At 38.4% G+C, this 17,084-nt stretch overlaps 1 protein-coding gene across 1 annotated transcript in view; it reads right to left on the minus strand.

Annotated features, from left to right (window-relative positions):
• Positions 1–6,489: 6,489 nt before the first annotated feature.
• The window catches only part of NUP210 (nucleoporin 210), a 61,408-nt gene continuing 50,813 nt past the window's right edge, over positions 6,490–17,084 (minus strand). The window contains exons 32-40 of the mRNA XM_048957092.1: positions 15,567–15,784; positions 14,938–15,074; positions 13,944–14,067; positions 13,015–13,161; positions 11,060–11,310; positions 10,299–10,518; positions 9,660–9,755; positions 9,466–9,549; positions 6,490–8,389 (exon numbers count right to left, since the gene is read on the minus strand). Of these exons, the coding sequence (XP_048813049.1) occupies positions 8,289–8,389; positions 9,466–9,549; positions 9,660–9,755; positions 10,299–10,518; positions 11,060–11,310; positions 13,015–13,161; positions 13,944–14,067; positions 14,938–15,074; positions 15,567–15,784 (1,378 nt within the window). The 3' untranslated portion in view covers positions 6,490–8,288. The remainder of the gene's footprint in view (positions 8,390–9,465; positions 9,550–9,659; positions 9,756–10,298; positions 10,519–11,059; positions 11,311–13,014; positions 13,162–13,943; positions 14,068–14,937; positions 15,075–15,566; positions 15,785–17,084) is intronic.

The following is a 17,084-nucleotide window of genomic DNA, read 5'->3' on the forward strand; positions in this document are numbered from 1 at the left end:
GCATACTGTAATCTCACATTGTTCTCTTACTGCAGATACATTTACTGATGCTTTAAGTCCTTAATCCCACCTGACCTTGTTTTCATGTGAGGGAACTGCAGCATTCTGATCGTTTTCTCCAATTACTATCCCAGAAGCCCAGTATTGTATGGTTAGTGCCTGCTTAACTTTGGTATTGAAATAACTGCAGGAACACTCTTTCATTTTCTTTAACAAAGAATTACTTATTCCTCCCTCATCTCCCTTTCAGCCCTGTTTGGCCACCCCTCACCCCCTTAGCGGATCCCAGTGGATGACATCTGTATTCTGAAATCTTCAGAAATGCAGGTGGATTTTCCTGACGTGACATAGAAAGGAAAAAATAGACCCTAGTAGGACACACTGCCATGTGATTTCTGGGCACTGTCAAGTTGACCCTAAATTGCCATCTAAACACTGATCAGGGGCTTTAGAAACTAAACAAGCAGTTCTTTGGCTTAGATATCTCCCACATCAGGATGTTCTTTTTGAAATTGCTGCAATTTAGACCCCATCACTGAACTCTATTTCTAGGCCTCCTGCTCAATTTTCTCAAACAGATTCTCTGCCAAAAGCAACATGCAGAGAACTGTTCTTCCCATTACACTCATCATAAACTTGCTTCAAAGCCTTTTCTCCTTTAAATCCATCACACTTTCTGCCTCTGATGTCTTCTTACGGTCACAGAAAATACAGTCAATTCCACTGTTTGGTTGTTTATTACTTTTCCTCTAAAAATATTCTAATATTTCTTAACTATTTTTGTATTCATCCTTAGTAGAAACAAGTAACTCAGAATTCAAGTAATTGCACTGATTTTTCTTTACAGATTTGTTTTCTATATTCTGTTTCTGCTATATTCAAACCATTTGATTTTCCTTCTGCTATTTACCCTAGAAAATCCAAAATGTTGCTCAGCAAGTGACACTAAAATCTACTGTGCTGTTCCCAACCCCATTCCACATTTGGTTATTACAGGCCAGGTTCCAAAACAGACCCAGTCTGATGACACTGCAGCAGCTGAACACCTGCTAAATGACATCGGTTATGTGAGCTCAGTAGCACATATAGAGAAACTCCACACTGTCTCTGATGAAGTTTGTTTCTTTTCCTTTGTGAAGGATGGTACATGAGAAATGCCTCCTAAAATCCCAGGCATTTATTGAGGGTTTGATATCTGGTGCACATAAAGCAGCCTCTCACTACTGGAGCATCTGAATCGGAGCGGTCTGTATTTAGCAATAAAGCTATTTAACATTAAGATGCTTAACATTTTTCCACTGCTCAAGTGGAAGATGGTTGCCTTACCTCAAAAGCAATGCAAGTGACTCCTAGAAATAAGTTTTGACATTAAAGGTGCAGGATTATGGCTACAATTTTGAATCCTGGCCTTTAATCATATTACCTCATTTTTACTCAGTGAAAAAGTATTCCTTACGATAAAGTGAAGAAAAATGAATAAAATTGCATAAAAGTTACACATTTTTTACATACAAGTCCTTCAAAATACACTTGTTTATGCTAACTGCAGAAGTAAGAGGTGCAAAACAGTCATTTGAACTAGGCAAAATGGAAACAGCACTTTAAACCTGATCTAGCAACTAAGAAGAGAACTCAAAAACATATGACTGGATGAATAATGAACACACACACTATGCTTGTAAATGGAAAATACCAACTGCATCTTTCAACCCATTTAGCAATTACAGTGAAACAGACCCTTAAGGTTTGAAATAGAGTTTAGTGCACTAAACAGAGAAACAAGATACCGTGCAGAACTGTGAAGACATAAATTGCAGGAAATGGTTTATTAATACAAAAAGCTCTGGAGCAGACCACCTGCAGTTGTAAACACAGTAGCTGGGATAAAAATAGCTCTGAAAACAGAGAGGACAAGTGACATGAGGGAAAATACGGAAAGCGGGATCAGACTTCCTGTCAGTAAATTCACAGCTCAAACAGCGATGATAAATATGAATCAGGGAGAAATTAATTTGGCAAGCTTCAAGAGAAGAATCTTAGAAATTATGTATTTGAATCTTGCGCCCAGTTACACCATGAAGTTTTCCTGCTGAAGTTAACAGCTAAGAAGTGAGCCCAGATTCACTCAAACTAAAAATAACACATATTTTTGAAGTATGGGTAATAAACCAATAAAATATAGCATACAGAATATCTAATGTTGCATAAAGATCTTGAGCCTGATACTTTTTACTTACTAAATGACTTTTCTTTCCAATTTAAAGTTTACATAGTTCTTACAAGGTAAAAGTAGAGTATCTGTATCATGGAGAAAGTGTGATTGGCTTTTCAAGCCAGCTAAAACCTTAAACTTGTAACTGAGACAACGAAGAAAGAGCTGAAAAGGAATGGGTTTGATCACATCACAAACGTTACACAGACTAACATAGCTACATAAAGTTAATGTATAAATAAAAGGTCGAGTTGCCTTCCCAAGAGTAACAACAAATACTTAAAAGAAACAGGATTCATCTGCATTCACATACCTTGCCTGTCTACCAAATGGACTTCCCTGCTTACAGCCGATAAATCAGGATGCTTCTGTACAATTACAGTGAAGTGATGAGACACAGCACGATGCAGGGAGCAGGCAGCAAGATGCAGATAAGGCCAGGAAAGTTACTGGTGAACGTCATGATTTCAAAGTCTCTCAAGTAGGCAGCTATACAGAAGCTGTACTGTTGGCAGAGGATCTCTTGTCTGGGATGTCCTACAAGGAAAGGTCAGGGTTTAGGAAATCCAGGGGAAGGCACATTCTGCTATACACACCTTTCTGCTTCTATAGAAATGAACTGCTTGGTACTCTCTGGTAGTGTAAGCTGCAGGCCATATTTAGGCATAAGTGGTATGCAGATCTAAGCCTAGACACAGGTGGCAGCAGTTTACAAATAGGCAAGCAACAACTACTTCATTCAAAGACTTCATATCCATGTAAATTTATGCAACCTGTGCACTTACTGTTGTAGGTAAGGATTGAGAGGTCATAAGTACTTATGAGTAAGTCTGTTGCACTTGTGGAATAGAAGGGACTTTCCAGGTGCTACCGCTTCCTCAAAACAATGAGGACAGACTTTGCCTTCAATATTCACTATTGTGTGAGAGTTTTTTTGGTTATTTTTTCCTAAAGGCTTCCACCAGCATTCATTCAAGAATCCCACCTATAATTCAAGAATCCCACCTATATTCAGCTTGTTACAATATAATGGCAGGCTTGTATATGCACTAAAAAAAACTGTCTAAAGAAATTGCCAAAAGCGATTGGTACACATGGATTGTGTCTACAGCATCAGAAATGCTTTCATTGGATTTTACCTGACTGCTTTCTCTTAGGAGGCTCTCTGTCAGAGATGAGAGCTCAAGCAACATACCCCAGCTGGTCCCTGCTCCACTCCATTTTTTCTCTTAACTGGGGAAACTGGAAGGAAGAGGCATTTTTTTACAGTGTACTGTACTAAGAAACCCACAGATTTATGAATGACTTCCAGGCAGGTACCTTGAGAATACACGTTAACACCCAAATAGAGGAAAAAATTGGGACGTTCTCTTAAAGAAAATGCAGTAATTGGAGAAGATGCCAGATTAATACCTGTAAAACATAACCTCCTCAAGTAGAAAAACAAAAGTCAGCAAATGAGCTGATAAAACAAGCCACTAGGAGAACGTTCTCCTAAAACTCCACACAATAACTCTGATTCCTTATCAGGACGACCTTTAACTAAAGAGGTTGCTTCAACATTTTACTCAGTACCCTGCTGTGCTTTTTAAGGTGGGAGAGGGGGAGGTAACAAGTTAATATACAAATATTCCTTTGCAATGCAGCTGTTGATGAGCAGGAATTTTCTGGATGAATTGCAAACAGGCTCTCAGTACCTCAAAAGGCTGAGGAATAACCTGTGACCGTGTGGCAGTGCTCAGCTGCCCAGCACGTCCCACTGGTTGCGGTGTCTCTAAAACACTTCTGCTCACACACACAGAAGACACCCCATCTCCACACACCCCTGCTCACAGGAAGCACACCAGGGAACTGCGCAGGTTGCAGCCAATCACATTGTCACCAGAACGGCACGTCTGCTGTCACAAGCAAACATCCTCCAACTAACCGCGACCTGGTTACTGTATGTAGGAGAAATATCTGTCACTTCAGCAAAGAGCTGATCCTCACTCTGAGTCCTTCTGCCTCTGAGAGGCACAGGAGACCTGGGGCTAGCTTTAATCAGCTATACATGTATTTCTGAAACAGCAATTGTACTCCATAATTCTAACGAGTACTCTTATTATTTTGTGATGTTTTTGTACAATCCTCAGACTGTTAATTTAACTGCTTTCCTGGCACTTCTTTCCTTCTGAGCACTTGAACATTTGCCAACAGCAATTCAGCCAGCACTGCCTGCTTTGCTGGCATGGGATTTCCTTTCCTCCACACAGATAGTGCAGCTTGACTGGGATTTCACCATAACTGCTTTCCAACAAAGTTAGCTCCTCCTTTTTCTAAACCCTGTTGTGCTCAGCGTCCACCGTACCTTTTAGATGACTTTTCACATCCACTCCAATTTTTTCGACTAACAAAGTATATAGCAAGCCTCCTCCCAGATAGAACTTCAAAAACAAACAAACAAAAAAAAACCACACAACAAAAAACAACAAAAAACCAAAAAGATAAGTATGAAAAGGGGCTGAGAGGAACTTCTGTGCAGCCAGTGCTCCCTCAGGCAGCTCCCTCAGGCTCTCCTCAGCACAGCCCAAGCTCTGGCAGCACCGTCTGTCACGGCTGCTGTGATTGGCTGAGAGCAAACTGTGGCGGGAAGGTGAGGCGCAGCGTCTGCAAAATGGCGCCCAGCTGCTACAAGCGCTTCACTGCACGATTTGCTGAGCAGCTCAGGATGGGATCTGCAGCTGAGGAGGGCTTAAATACATTGCTTGCAGATTGGCTTGCTTCTTTACATTAATTCCTACCAAAAGTGAAGACAGGCCCTACTCTGCTGGAGTTGATCAGTTAACAAAAATGAATACAGCCCTGATTTTTTTGTTAACCGATGAACTCAAGGCAGATCAACTCACCTAAGTTTAGAATGTACCATTTGTCCGTATTTCCAGCAAAATGCTCAGACAAGGAAAGAGCAGCAGGTGAACCTTTTTAGAAATGCCAATATTTACATTGGCATCTCACCAGATCCCACCCTCTGACAGACCAGAAGAGTGTTCTGAAGTCAAAAGCCTCATCACTTCTTGGAGTAGATTGGCTCCCACCCGACCCATTCCAGTTCTTCATTCCCGCTTTTTTCCTTCTCAACATCCCCCTCTGATTCTTGCTTGTGGCAAATCGCACTTCATAAAGATGTATGCCAGGAGACTGCAATTACTTGCCTAAAAAGTTGAAATAGACAGTGGTCATTCGCCAAAGTATCCCCAGCACTTGGAGCAACGTGTGTCAGGACATTCAGCACTGAACTGGGAGGCTGAATGGGAAGTGAAAGGAAGAGGGGAATAAAACCTTTCCTGGGAGCATCTCCAAGAAGTTTATCACATTAGCATTACTATGTCCACAGCCCTTTCATTTCTCTCTGAAAGGGGCGAGAGCTGCTTCCTCAGCCACCACCACCAACTTCAGTAAGAACTGACAACACTTAGTGGAAATGAACAAAGCTTCTGATAAGAAATAGTAGATGAAAACATTGTCAGCATACTTTAAAATCATTAAATTACTGACAAATGTGAAAAAGTATGACTGTAAAAAATCATGCAGATATTGAGGGGCTGCAAGAATATGAAATGACTGAGTTGATACATACCATGGACACCTACTTGAGACAGTGGTTCTCAGGCACTTCCTAACAGACTTTTTAAAAAAATATATATATATATCTATCACTATAAAACATAACATCACACCATGTTTTTTATTTAAGATTTAAGATGAGACAACTAGCTTCCACTCACCTCCATTCTCATTAAGGGCATATATCCAAAAGCTTTACCTCATTCATTCTCCAGCTATGTTCTATATATAAGCGTTTTACCTCTACAGTTCATACAACATGCACAATAACACATTAACAAGACTACTCTGTTAATCAATGCAATTACCACATTAACACAACAGTAACAGTGTAAGAGCAGCACTTCTTCTAGTGATCCACGTTAATGCAAAAGTTGTTTTGATGCTATCCTGTATGACTTTTCCCATCTTCTCTGTTTCAACCATTAAGACATACACGTGGCTTCACAGCTAGACATCTTCCTCTCATACCAGGAGCAGAGGAAATTGTATTGTTAAAAAAAAAGCCAACACAAAAACATTCATGAGAGAATGGCTTATTACTGCACTGGTGTTGTGGAAGGAGAGGTATACTCACAAAAGCTGGGCACGAAACACAGAAGAGGAAGTACAACTAATAGAATTACATGCCAAATTCTGAGTAGCCACAAAAAGGAAAGTTTGTCAGCAGTATATTGAAGGATTCTTACAAACCTTTATTAAATAATACAGATACAAATGATTATTTACAACCAAATTGTCCATTTTTAGTAGTAGTAAGGCACACATTTTCCAAAACTAGAAAATAAATTATACAATACTCAGAACGTAACAGTGTTTTTTTTCTGTAATATTGTATGAAACCAAAAGTATATACCATAGACTGTTTGCAATCCATTCCTTCAAATTTTTTTTCCACCTAATTCTTCACACTTTGCATGAGATCACTTTCATTATGGTCCTTAGGGGAGTTTGCACACCCAGAATATTATTCACAATTGACACTGATATTACTTATATGTAAACAATTCCTCACCTGTCAGCTATGAAATACTGTCTGCATATTAAAGTTACTGTGATTATGATGATAATTTCCCAAATGAAGAATTCCAACTGAGGTAATATTTTCTGTCCTCAGGGAAGTATAAGGACCAAGTAATACAACAAGTCCCCATCCAATCCTTTTCAAAATCAACTTGAAAAGAAGTTCTAGTCACCAGACCTCATTGCCATCTTGCTTAGAAGGCAAAATTTATCTGAACATACACAGTGATCAGCTGCCTAATATAGCAAAATACTTTCTGATGTACCCTGAATTGTGCATTTTAACTCTGTGCGTCCTTGCAGACAAGGAAAAAAGCTAATAATAAACCAATTAAAAAAAATTAATAATTCTTATGCACTGAAATGCTATGCTGTACTTAAAAGATCTATAAATGTACTCTTAATGATAGGATATTCAAGTACAAATATTCCTCAGTCTGGTCATACCAGTCACGTTTCACGGTATAGTTTAAATTAATTCTGGATGTGACTGTATTATTATGTACACAAACACACTAGAGATAAGCAGATTGAACCAACTGAAAAGGTCACTCATTCTAAGTATGAAATAAACCACTTACTTTCCAGTGCAACAGGTAACTAGTGGTAACAAGAGGTGGCTCAGTTTTTGAGGTACTTCTATGTGTAAAATAACTAATATAAAATGTATTTTTAATCAGCAATGGGTAAAATAATTGCCTCCAATTAAAACCATTTACTGCTAGAAGAAAATCCTCTTAGAAGGCACATGCTTTCACTTTCCCAATCCAAAAAAGTGCTTACACAGTAACAGGACAGGAACACTGCAGCTGTACCCCACGGAAGCCACACTGGTAAGACATTTTTTTTAATTTTTTTTGGTTAAAAAACAAAGCAAAAAAAAAAAAAAAAAAAAAACACTTCAAAATCTGTTCACAGTTGTTCCAGCATTCCTGATGTTTAAACAGCAAATTATGATGATAATCACATTGTAAGGCTAAACATAAGAATACTTATCAGTGCAGTACATTCCTGAGTCCAAATCAAAATTAAGTAACTTGAAATACACAATATTTTTGGCTCACATTTAACCTGCTTTTCTATTTCCCTTTTTTAAAATCCTAGTAAAACAGAAAGTTAATTTTTGCAAGAGTAAATAAACTTGGGTCACTGTCACTTAGACAATTTCTAACTGCTTGAATTGCAAGATAGCTAGCTTAGCATAAACACTGCTTTTTGTCCATTCATCCTCATCAACTTTGCGTAAAGCAGCAGGTAAAATAAACTGTAGAGAAATGAAGTACATAAAAAAATGCAAAGAGCTCTAAATATTAGAAAAAAAGGAAAAAAGAAACTGGTTATTTTCAAGAGATTACATGAGTTGCATCAAACTGCAAAAGCTTTATCCTCAAAGGCACTATCTCCCCCTAGTCCACCTCAGTCCTAGTTCATGATGAAAAGTGCTCTTTCCCTAACGTGAGCCATAATCAGTGCTCCAGAGCGTGGCTGATGGGCTTGTTCTCCTGCTTGAGGTCTGAGGGCTGAAGGAAAGCACAGGTGATACAGAGAAACCTAAAAAGAAGGGGAAAATGAGAAAAACAATCATACTTAGGATTGGTGGAGGAAGTAGGAAAAAAAAAATAACTGCCACTCATCATCTGCTGGAACACCTGGCAAGCGAGTCTTACAATCCATTCTGAGTTGAACAAGCCCTTTAGCCTACTGCCTGTTGAGGAGAGATCCTACATGTATCAAAACCTTGTAGGTCTTTCATTAGAGAATGAAAGAATTAACAAAGCTTTCTGAGGAGGGCACAATACATTTCACTTCAGCAAACAGCTTTCAGGTTGAACTTGTCATATTTTATCTGAAGTATCAGATATTTTTACAAGTAGGACTGTAGGACTGTCTAACATCTTAACTACATTTGTAATAATGTGTACATTATTTGCTACTGTTTGTCATGGCCTTCTGCAACAAGCAGGCTTTTTTTTTTTTCCACATGCTTCTGAAAGTTTGATTCTACAATACTGCAAGTAAAATGGGAATTAAATACAATATCAAGCAATGCAGGTAAATCATGACTGCAAGACAAAAAGCAATGAAGTAACAAATTATTTCCTGAGCAACATAACTAAGTCTTCCATAGATCTGTGCCCTTCATCCCCCTAATATTTGCCCTTTCCTGCCTCTTACAGGAGCTCCAGTTCCCAGAACCTCACAGCTTGCTGATAGCAACAGAAAAGCAGCCATGCTGCAGCTCAGCTGATGTCACATGAATGGAGCAACCAGTCAGCAGCTGCCAAGCATACTGTATCAGCAACTGATTGCTGCTTTACTTCCCCTTGGATCCTTGTGGATCTCCCCTCTAGCCACCTGGTGATTTTCATTAATTCTCAGGCTTTTAGCACGCTCATTTCCAATGTTGCTACATGTGACAGGAGTTTCAAAAGGATTAGTGATGGAGAAAAGGGCAGCTGGGGGAATCAGGAGGGGAGAGTAACAACAAATTTTCCAGGAACTGACACAATGCCTCTTGTCATTTAACTCAGAATATAGACTAGTAGGCATACATCCCTACATTCAACTCAAATGCAGTATCTAGACTAACCAATTACTTCATTTGTAACTGGACAACATCTGCTTACTGTTATGGCTGTGTTGAGGAGGTGTCCTTGGGGTAAACGCTGGATGAGTGCGCTGTTCTTTTTGTGAGAAAACTGCATGATAGACTGCAAGACAGTTAGAAAACATGACTTAGCACTGACATTTTTCCTTTATATCTCACTACTAAAGTATTGCATGGAGTTATAGAAAAATTAGTGATCTTTTATTCTCTTACCTATGATCATAACAGCTGTCCCTGCTAATAGTGCAAAAAGTGTGAAGAACATTACTTGATAGGAATCAAGAAAGTGCTGGAATAGACTTGCTCCATCTGTAGAACCAATTAAGAAAGAACAAAATAAAGTTACAAGAGCACCTTGTCTCTCCAATCTGCTTTACTAGTTACTTCTTCACTCTCTTTTGGCTCCTTCAGTTTGAGTAGCTATTCTAAACAAACTTAATCAACTTAGCGTGATTTCAATACTAACGACCATCTATAACGCACTCTTCAAATTTACCAATAATAAATTAAGACACTGATATGCAGTCTTTTTATTCTCCTCAGGCCCAATTTGCTAATCATTTTTATTCTAAGAGTAAATAGAAGCAAAGCAAATAAACACTGTTGAATACTTTAACACTGGGATATTTATGCCAACTTCAGAGTATTTTGGGCTGGCCCAGGAGGAAAATATATTCTGCTCTGGTTTTAATGAGCAATAGCATTGAAGTCTTCCGGTCACAGTGAGCTGTTTGAATGTCAATGATAACGTGAGCTGTCAGTTCAGATTTTAACACACCAGATTTTATCATCTCAAACACTAACGTAATTTATACTTTTATTCCGGCACATGAAGTCTAGAGATAAACTTACGTCTCACTGGTGCGCTGGTTCTGTCAGTCAAATAAATCACTGTCACTGGAATAGTGATAGTCTGGTCAGTCACAGGACTAGAGACAGTCAGAGCAGTTGATAAGGATCCCTGGCTTGAAACTCTTGGGTCAGACAGACTAACGGTGTAGACTATGTAACTAGGCAGCCCATAGGATTTCTCCTTCTCGAATGCCTTCACCACTGGTGACCCGCATTTCACCTGCCAAGGAAAAAAAACAACAACCTGAAAAGACCACTTGAAGAAACACAGCACACATCCAACTCCCAGGCTGTGCTTCAGAAAAATGCTGTTCCACAAACCTAGGGCAACTCATCCCTCAGCAGGAACTAGACTTGATTGTAATATTACACTCATACTTGCATCATTTCACTCCTGATTTTTAAGATTGACCTAGGAGCTGCTATTTCTGTGCATCAGCCAAACACATGAAAGCATCTTCTATTGGGCTATGTGAATGGTGGGCAAACAGCTACCCCTGCCACTAGGGATCAAGCAGATTTTCTACTCCCCAGTCTGTTCTAGTTAATGCATCCCAGCTAGCACAAAGGTAAGCCTAACACAATTCTTTTACCCTGAAGCAGAAATGAAAGCTAGGGAGCAATACAATAAACATTTCCAAATCATCTCAAAAACAATCTTGAGATGGCAAATGTGGCACAGTCTATTTGGTAACAAAGTTGCATGTAACAGTTCAAAATGCTTTCCAACAGTGATTAATATTTTCCAGCAATACACTTACCTCCAGGGTATCAAGAATTTCAGTAGCACCAAATATTTTCACATCAGCGCTTGTGTAATGATTACTTAAAAGCATTTCTGTTTGGTCAGCATAAAACCCAGGATTGAATGGCACCTCAGTGCCAATCTGTTCTCCAGAGAAGCGACTGCCTCGGATTGAAGCCGTAACTCTGAGCGCTGTTTTACTCATACTGAGATGCTTCAGTTGCTTGTCAGTAAGCCTGTGCATTGTGATGGAACACGTGTAATGTCCTACAAAAACAAAGAAGGTTTGACTGTTAATTGCTCTTTTTGGTGATTTGGAGCTGTTTTGTTTTTTTTCCCCTCCCTCCACACAGAACAGGATCTTTGTGACATCTTTGGAGAAGAACTAAAAGATTCAAATGGAATTAGGAACAGGTGGGTGAACTGGACACAGTGCATCACTCACCCAAGCATTACAATCCTGGCACTAAAGCAACACAATTTTTGCCCTACACTAAGCATTGAGGTAAGTGTAGTAAAAAACCCTCCTGCAGTATGGAAGATTCAAAGCACAATTAACAAGCAGAGCTTGGCTCATTAACTATTTTACCCTTATTTTCTTTCCCTTACAAAGTACCAGTGACAGCCACTATTATGCAGTGTGCAGTAGTGTTTTAAACAATGGGTTAAGGACTATCTCACTGGACAATTTATGTCATTTCCATACAGTTCATGGTTCTTCTAAAAGTCATCCTGTAGTAATGAACCACACGCTGCAGACAACTTTCACAATATTAATTCTATTTCCACAGTACCTGGTAATTTTCCCCCCTTTCAAGTCTCAGTTTGTGTTGTTTTGGAAGTATATAAGAATTCTAGCTTTCTTAAAAAAGAAACAGCACTTGGGTTGCAAAGAAGCATGAAAGCTTTGTAAGTTCTAGAAATGTTTAAACTGCAGAATTCAAAATGCATCATTTTCAACACATTTTCGCTTTTAAACTATTTTTTTCTCATTTTAATAATTAAGGTTAGTTATACCTCAATAACAGTGGCAGCACTTCTAAAATGTCAACAACCAATACAAATGGCTTTTGACTGCAAGGATAATTCAGTGAGATTTAATGATCCTTGACATCCAGATGACAAAAACTCATGATTACTTTTCTTATCCCAGTCTTCTACCACACTTCAGTATATAGCAAAGCTATTGATGTCTAGCAAGAACACATCTACATACATTTACCTACAAGCTCTTTATTACTGCAAAGCTTTCCAATTTTGGAACATTTGTCACTGGAGTGCTCATTTGAAGCAGCTGAAGAAGGAAGTGTTTGGCTTAGTCCAAGAAACCAAGCAAGTATACTCAAACTAAACTTTGTATCAGTTAACAAATATGGGGCCTGACACTTTTCTGAGTTAAGCCACATGCAAGGTACTTCTTATTTAATTTCTATTTTTAAACTACTCAGCTGGAGTACAATATCACAGCTACCAGCTTTCTAAAGTGTGCAACCCGGTTATAAAAAAGCGTGCAACTGGTGTATGCCTACATTTTGCAATACTGTCACTTCTGTCTCAAAGTACCATTAGACTGCCCACATATCTATAAAAATAATGGTAACTTGCAAAATTCTGACCTAAATTTGTTGTCACTACAATTGAAAAATTTATCAAAGTTTGTTGTTGTCCCTCTGCACAAAATACTTCCTCAGCATTGTATAAAGCAGAGTTTTTTTTGAGTTATAGTAGTAAGTGTGGAATAAAAATACAGAATGGGCCACCACTGGTTTCCAGAAAACATACCAGTGTCATTATCAAATGCAGAAAACTCTTGAACTAAACAAGGAGAATGCACATTAGGGACTCACTGAAGCTGAGATCCAAAACAACAAAGCTCAGAGGCTTCAGCAGAAGATCTGTTTTTGCATTTGGACTACACTGCAGCAGAATTCCAAGTGTCGGCTTACAGCATGGCACCTTCTCTTATCTTACCTGAAACTGCATCAAATCCAGGTTCTGCTATAAATACATCATGTGCTGGAAAGTCAGATGCATCGCTGTCAAATTTTACATGACAACTGATAATGGTCTGTGGTTGCAATTCAGCAATGGCTTCAATCTGAGCAGGCAAGCACTCCCCTAAGGGAAAGAAAAAAAAAGTAAATATGGGACTTCCCCATGAAAAACAAACAGCCTGAAATAGCAAGGTGTTCTCCTACCTTCCAAAACAGAACTGCTGTCTGTTATTTCCAGCTAGTTTCACAAGGTTATGATAACCTTAAATTATCTTATATCTAATCTCAAAAGAGAGAATAAATGAAGATTTTACAGTTATATATACGCATGTATCTATCAAACATACGTACATCTACATATGTATAGATACAAAACAAATTCATATGCACGCGTATATGACAGGAATAATTTGGTTACAGGAAAGAATGAAGTACAGAGGATTTTCAGCTCAGATGTGCCTGCTGGATAGCTTATGTGATCATGGAGCCTTGATTTATATTTCAGTTTCTGGCAAGATGTTTATAATTAAAATAATAATGAAAATTAAAAAATTAAAAAATATTAATGAAGTTGTCAACCTTAGCAAGCATGCTTAACTTACTGAGAAGGCAAACGGAATTAAATATAGAAGCTAATATTCAGCCAATTGCCTCTTAACCATTTTTTTATATGATCAAAAGCAACCCTTCCATTATCTGCTTACTGTATTAGTTGTGAGATCATAATAGGCTCAGAACCTGGCCCTAAGCTTCGCAGAGCTCCTGGGAGCCTGGATATGCACTACAGGTTCATGGAGAAATTCCTACACCAGCTTCACAGGCCCTTCAAAACCACACCTATCATGAATATACAAACATACTATGCAATACATTTTAATGTATATATATATTTTTTTCAAATCATACCTTGCAAATTTTTATTTCTTTCTCCAATCAAAACTATTACTTTTGAGGCTGCAACTCCTTGTAAGCTGGTTTTCACTCCACTTACATGCATTGCTGTAGTCCTCTGAGGTATGTTAATCAATACCTGAATAAAGGATGAAGTACATTTTTAACAAAAATTGTATTAAAAAACAAAATACCAGCAGAAGAAATTGAGGCAAAATGAGATTGGACTGATTGTGGAGCACTCACCCTTTTACACAGAACAGATAAAGCCCCACGAGTTTGTGTTGGTCTTCATAAAATAAACAATTTCTCTAATTTTACTAATTGCCTCCTGAGGCAATTTAAGTTAGTAAAACATTTTTATTTTTTCTATCTACCCCACACAACAGGCATAAAGTTTTAAGTTTGAATTCAATTTTTAAAAATTAAATAAATAATTATTAATAAATAATAATTAATTTAATAATTAATAAATAATAAATGTGCTTATGTCAGGATGATGTAGTGATTTGCATCAAAAGTACAACTGTAATGTAGAAAAAAATTAATCAAATAGTTCTGATCAGCAATACTTCATAATACAGTACATTACTTAAAACTTCTTGCTGACATTTCTGCCTGAACTGAAAAAGTTGTCCAGCATCTAGAAACACCATAGCTAAGCAATCAAATGTACAGTATAGGAACAGTATGAGCTAAAACCAGGAACCACTAATCTCAGATTATTCTAACATAGGTGATTTTAGAAAAAAAACAAGATTTTTTTGACATATATGTTCCTGCCTAACAGTTAGAAAGCACACTTATGCATTTCTAAGGTTTTCTCCTTTGAAATGAACGATTTAAATTTCTATATTTATCTTTCATTTAACTAGATAAACCATATAAATAATAAACTACATAAATATATACACAGTATACTTATTTCTAAATATAACAAAAAACTCATAGGGCCCATGCTGAAGCAAACAAACTCCAGTAGTTCTGGTAAGATTTAGCAATATCTTACCTCTCTGTATGTTTTAAGTAATCCAGGAATCTCATAATAGACCGTGGCAACACCAGAATCCCTTGCGACAGCTACACCAGTCTTGGAGTCGATGTGAAGCACACTGTTTGATGAAGAGCTCCATATCCCTGGCAGGCCTGTAAAGACACACCGTTTGTACACTGCACAAGAAAGAGTGAGTTGCCCCAGTGACATAAACTTACGTGGTGTCTTTGTGTGCACACCCATTGTACGGGCAGCACGGATTTGCTTTGTCACAAACTCAGACATGTAATTTGCAAGTACCTGGACAAAAATCTGTTAATACTAAGAATTACAAACAGAGAGTGAAGTTAAACCATCCTGATAGCTTCCTTGCACCATTCCCATTTAAAAAAAAATAACAGCCTTTCAAGCCAACAGAATGGAAAACTCTGAAGTCTGACGCTCACAGATTCCATACAGCCAACATATTGCACGATACAATTAAAATTAGAAGAGCTGATCAAAGCTATTTTTATCATTAACAAGAACAGTGACATTTGATTCTGAGAAAACATCATAAATTATGCATCTAGTTTTCCTGAGAAGGAGTCAGACTGATGTCAATTTTATAGCTGCATAAACAGAATGACTGAAATGCCACTTACCTTCTTGGTTTGTGAATGAAGTACTGAAGCAGAGGACATCACCTACAACCACATCAGTGAGTTCAGGAAAAATGGCGTGCTGCACAGGAAGGGGGATGTAGTCTGCAATTCCACTGTGTTCTGCATCCCAGACTTTAAGCAAGGTCAAGCCTACGTTTACAGTCCGGATCACAAATGTGTTGTTTGTGGCTCCTTTCCCAATCTGTACAAAGTCATCTCTACATAAACGCACAAAAGAAAGCATTGGTTTTTTAAAAAAAGGTAATTTTGCTAATGTCTTCATTTCTACCATAGATAGCATGCACAAACACTGTTTTCATATGCTTCACATCGTGTTCCTCTGATGGTTATCTTCTAATGAACAGTGACAGAATAAGATAGAAAGATGATTTAGGTGTTAGTGAGGTAAATTTCATAACCATTCCTATGTGGTTATGCTGAAGAAATACTGAGGTTATAACAATGTGTGAAAACTCTTCCCCTAATTTTAAGAAGAGTAGAATTTTAGAAATTAGGTTGTTTCTTTTCTTTTTTCTCAGGGAGCCAATAAGGAAATAAATTATAGCAGCAACATGCAGCTTTCCAACCACGTCTTTACAAAGTTGAATCAAATTTGATTACAAGATCTGATATTTCCTAACATTCAGCACTCCCCAGTGAACTAACACAAAGCACTTAAGCATACACAGCACAAAGACTTCCAACCCTGGCAGCACCACAAAGACAGCAGTTGAAGTCTTGAGACGAATAGAGCTGGGTCACTGGAGTGCTGCACCTGAGGTTAATGAGCAATGCTTCTGTGTTTAGGGCTAATTATCAGTCCTGTGCCGATGCAGCTCTGGCACATCTAGCTGGGAAGCAATGGTATTGCTAACTCACAGACTTATGTAAGCTTCAGAAATTTCTGCAGACCATTTAGGTTCATGTAGAAAGACAGAAAATCTTGCATTCAACTTCTTTTCCCTCTCTGACCTCAACCCTGTTTTTCTGAATCATGATCTGAGTTGTAACAGAATGGCCAGGGTTGGAAGGGACCTCAAGGATCATGAAACTCCAACACCCCTGCCACATGCAGGGCCTCCAACCTCCCCATTTAATACAAGACCAGGCTGCCCCATTCCCCATCCAATCTGGCCTTGAACACCTTCAGGGATGGGGCATCCACAACCTCTCTGGGCAGCCTGTTCCAGCACCTCACCACTCTCATAGTAAAGAACTTCCCCCTGACATCCAACCTAAATCCTCCTTCCCTCAACTTAAAAACATTTCTCCTTGTCCTGCTGCAACCACGACATGCTGTGCAAAAAACTCACTGTTACAGTAATGAAATTAATGACAGTTTACTTCTGACCAGAGAAGGTTGTTTTGTGATATTTATTAGTTTTTGAGGCAAAAAGCAGAAGTCTGCGTGAGGCTTGGCTTTGCCATACGAAGACTGTACAAGCTTATCTGAAGAGACAGCCCCTGAACCAGAAAATCTTATATAAGACATGAGTCAGTGTAACAAGGCTCTAAAAG

The sequence above is a fragment of the Lagopus muta genome, chromosome 11 (genome assembly GCF_023343835.1).
Source record: "Lagopus muta isolate bLagMut1 chromosome 11, bLagMut1 primary, whole genome shotgun sequence".
Classification (NCBI taxonomy): Eukaryota; Metazoa; Chordata; class Aves; order Galliformes; family Phasianidae; genus Lagopus; species Lagopus muta.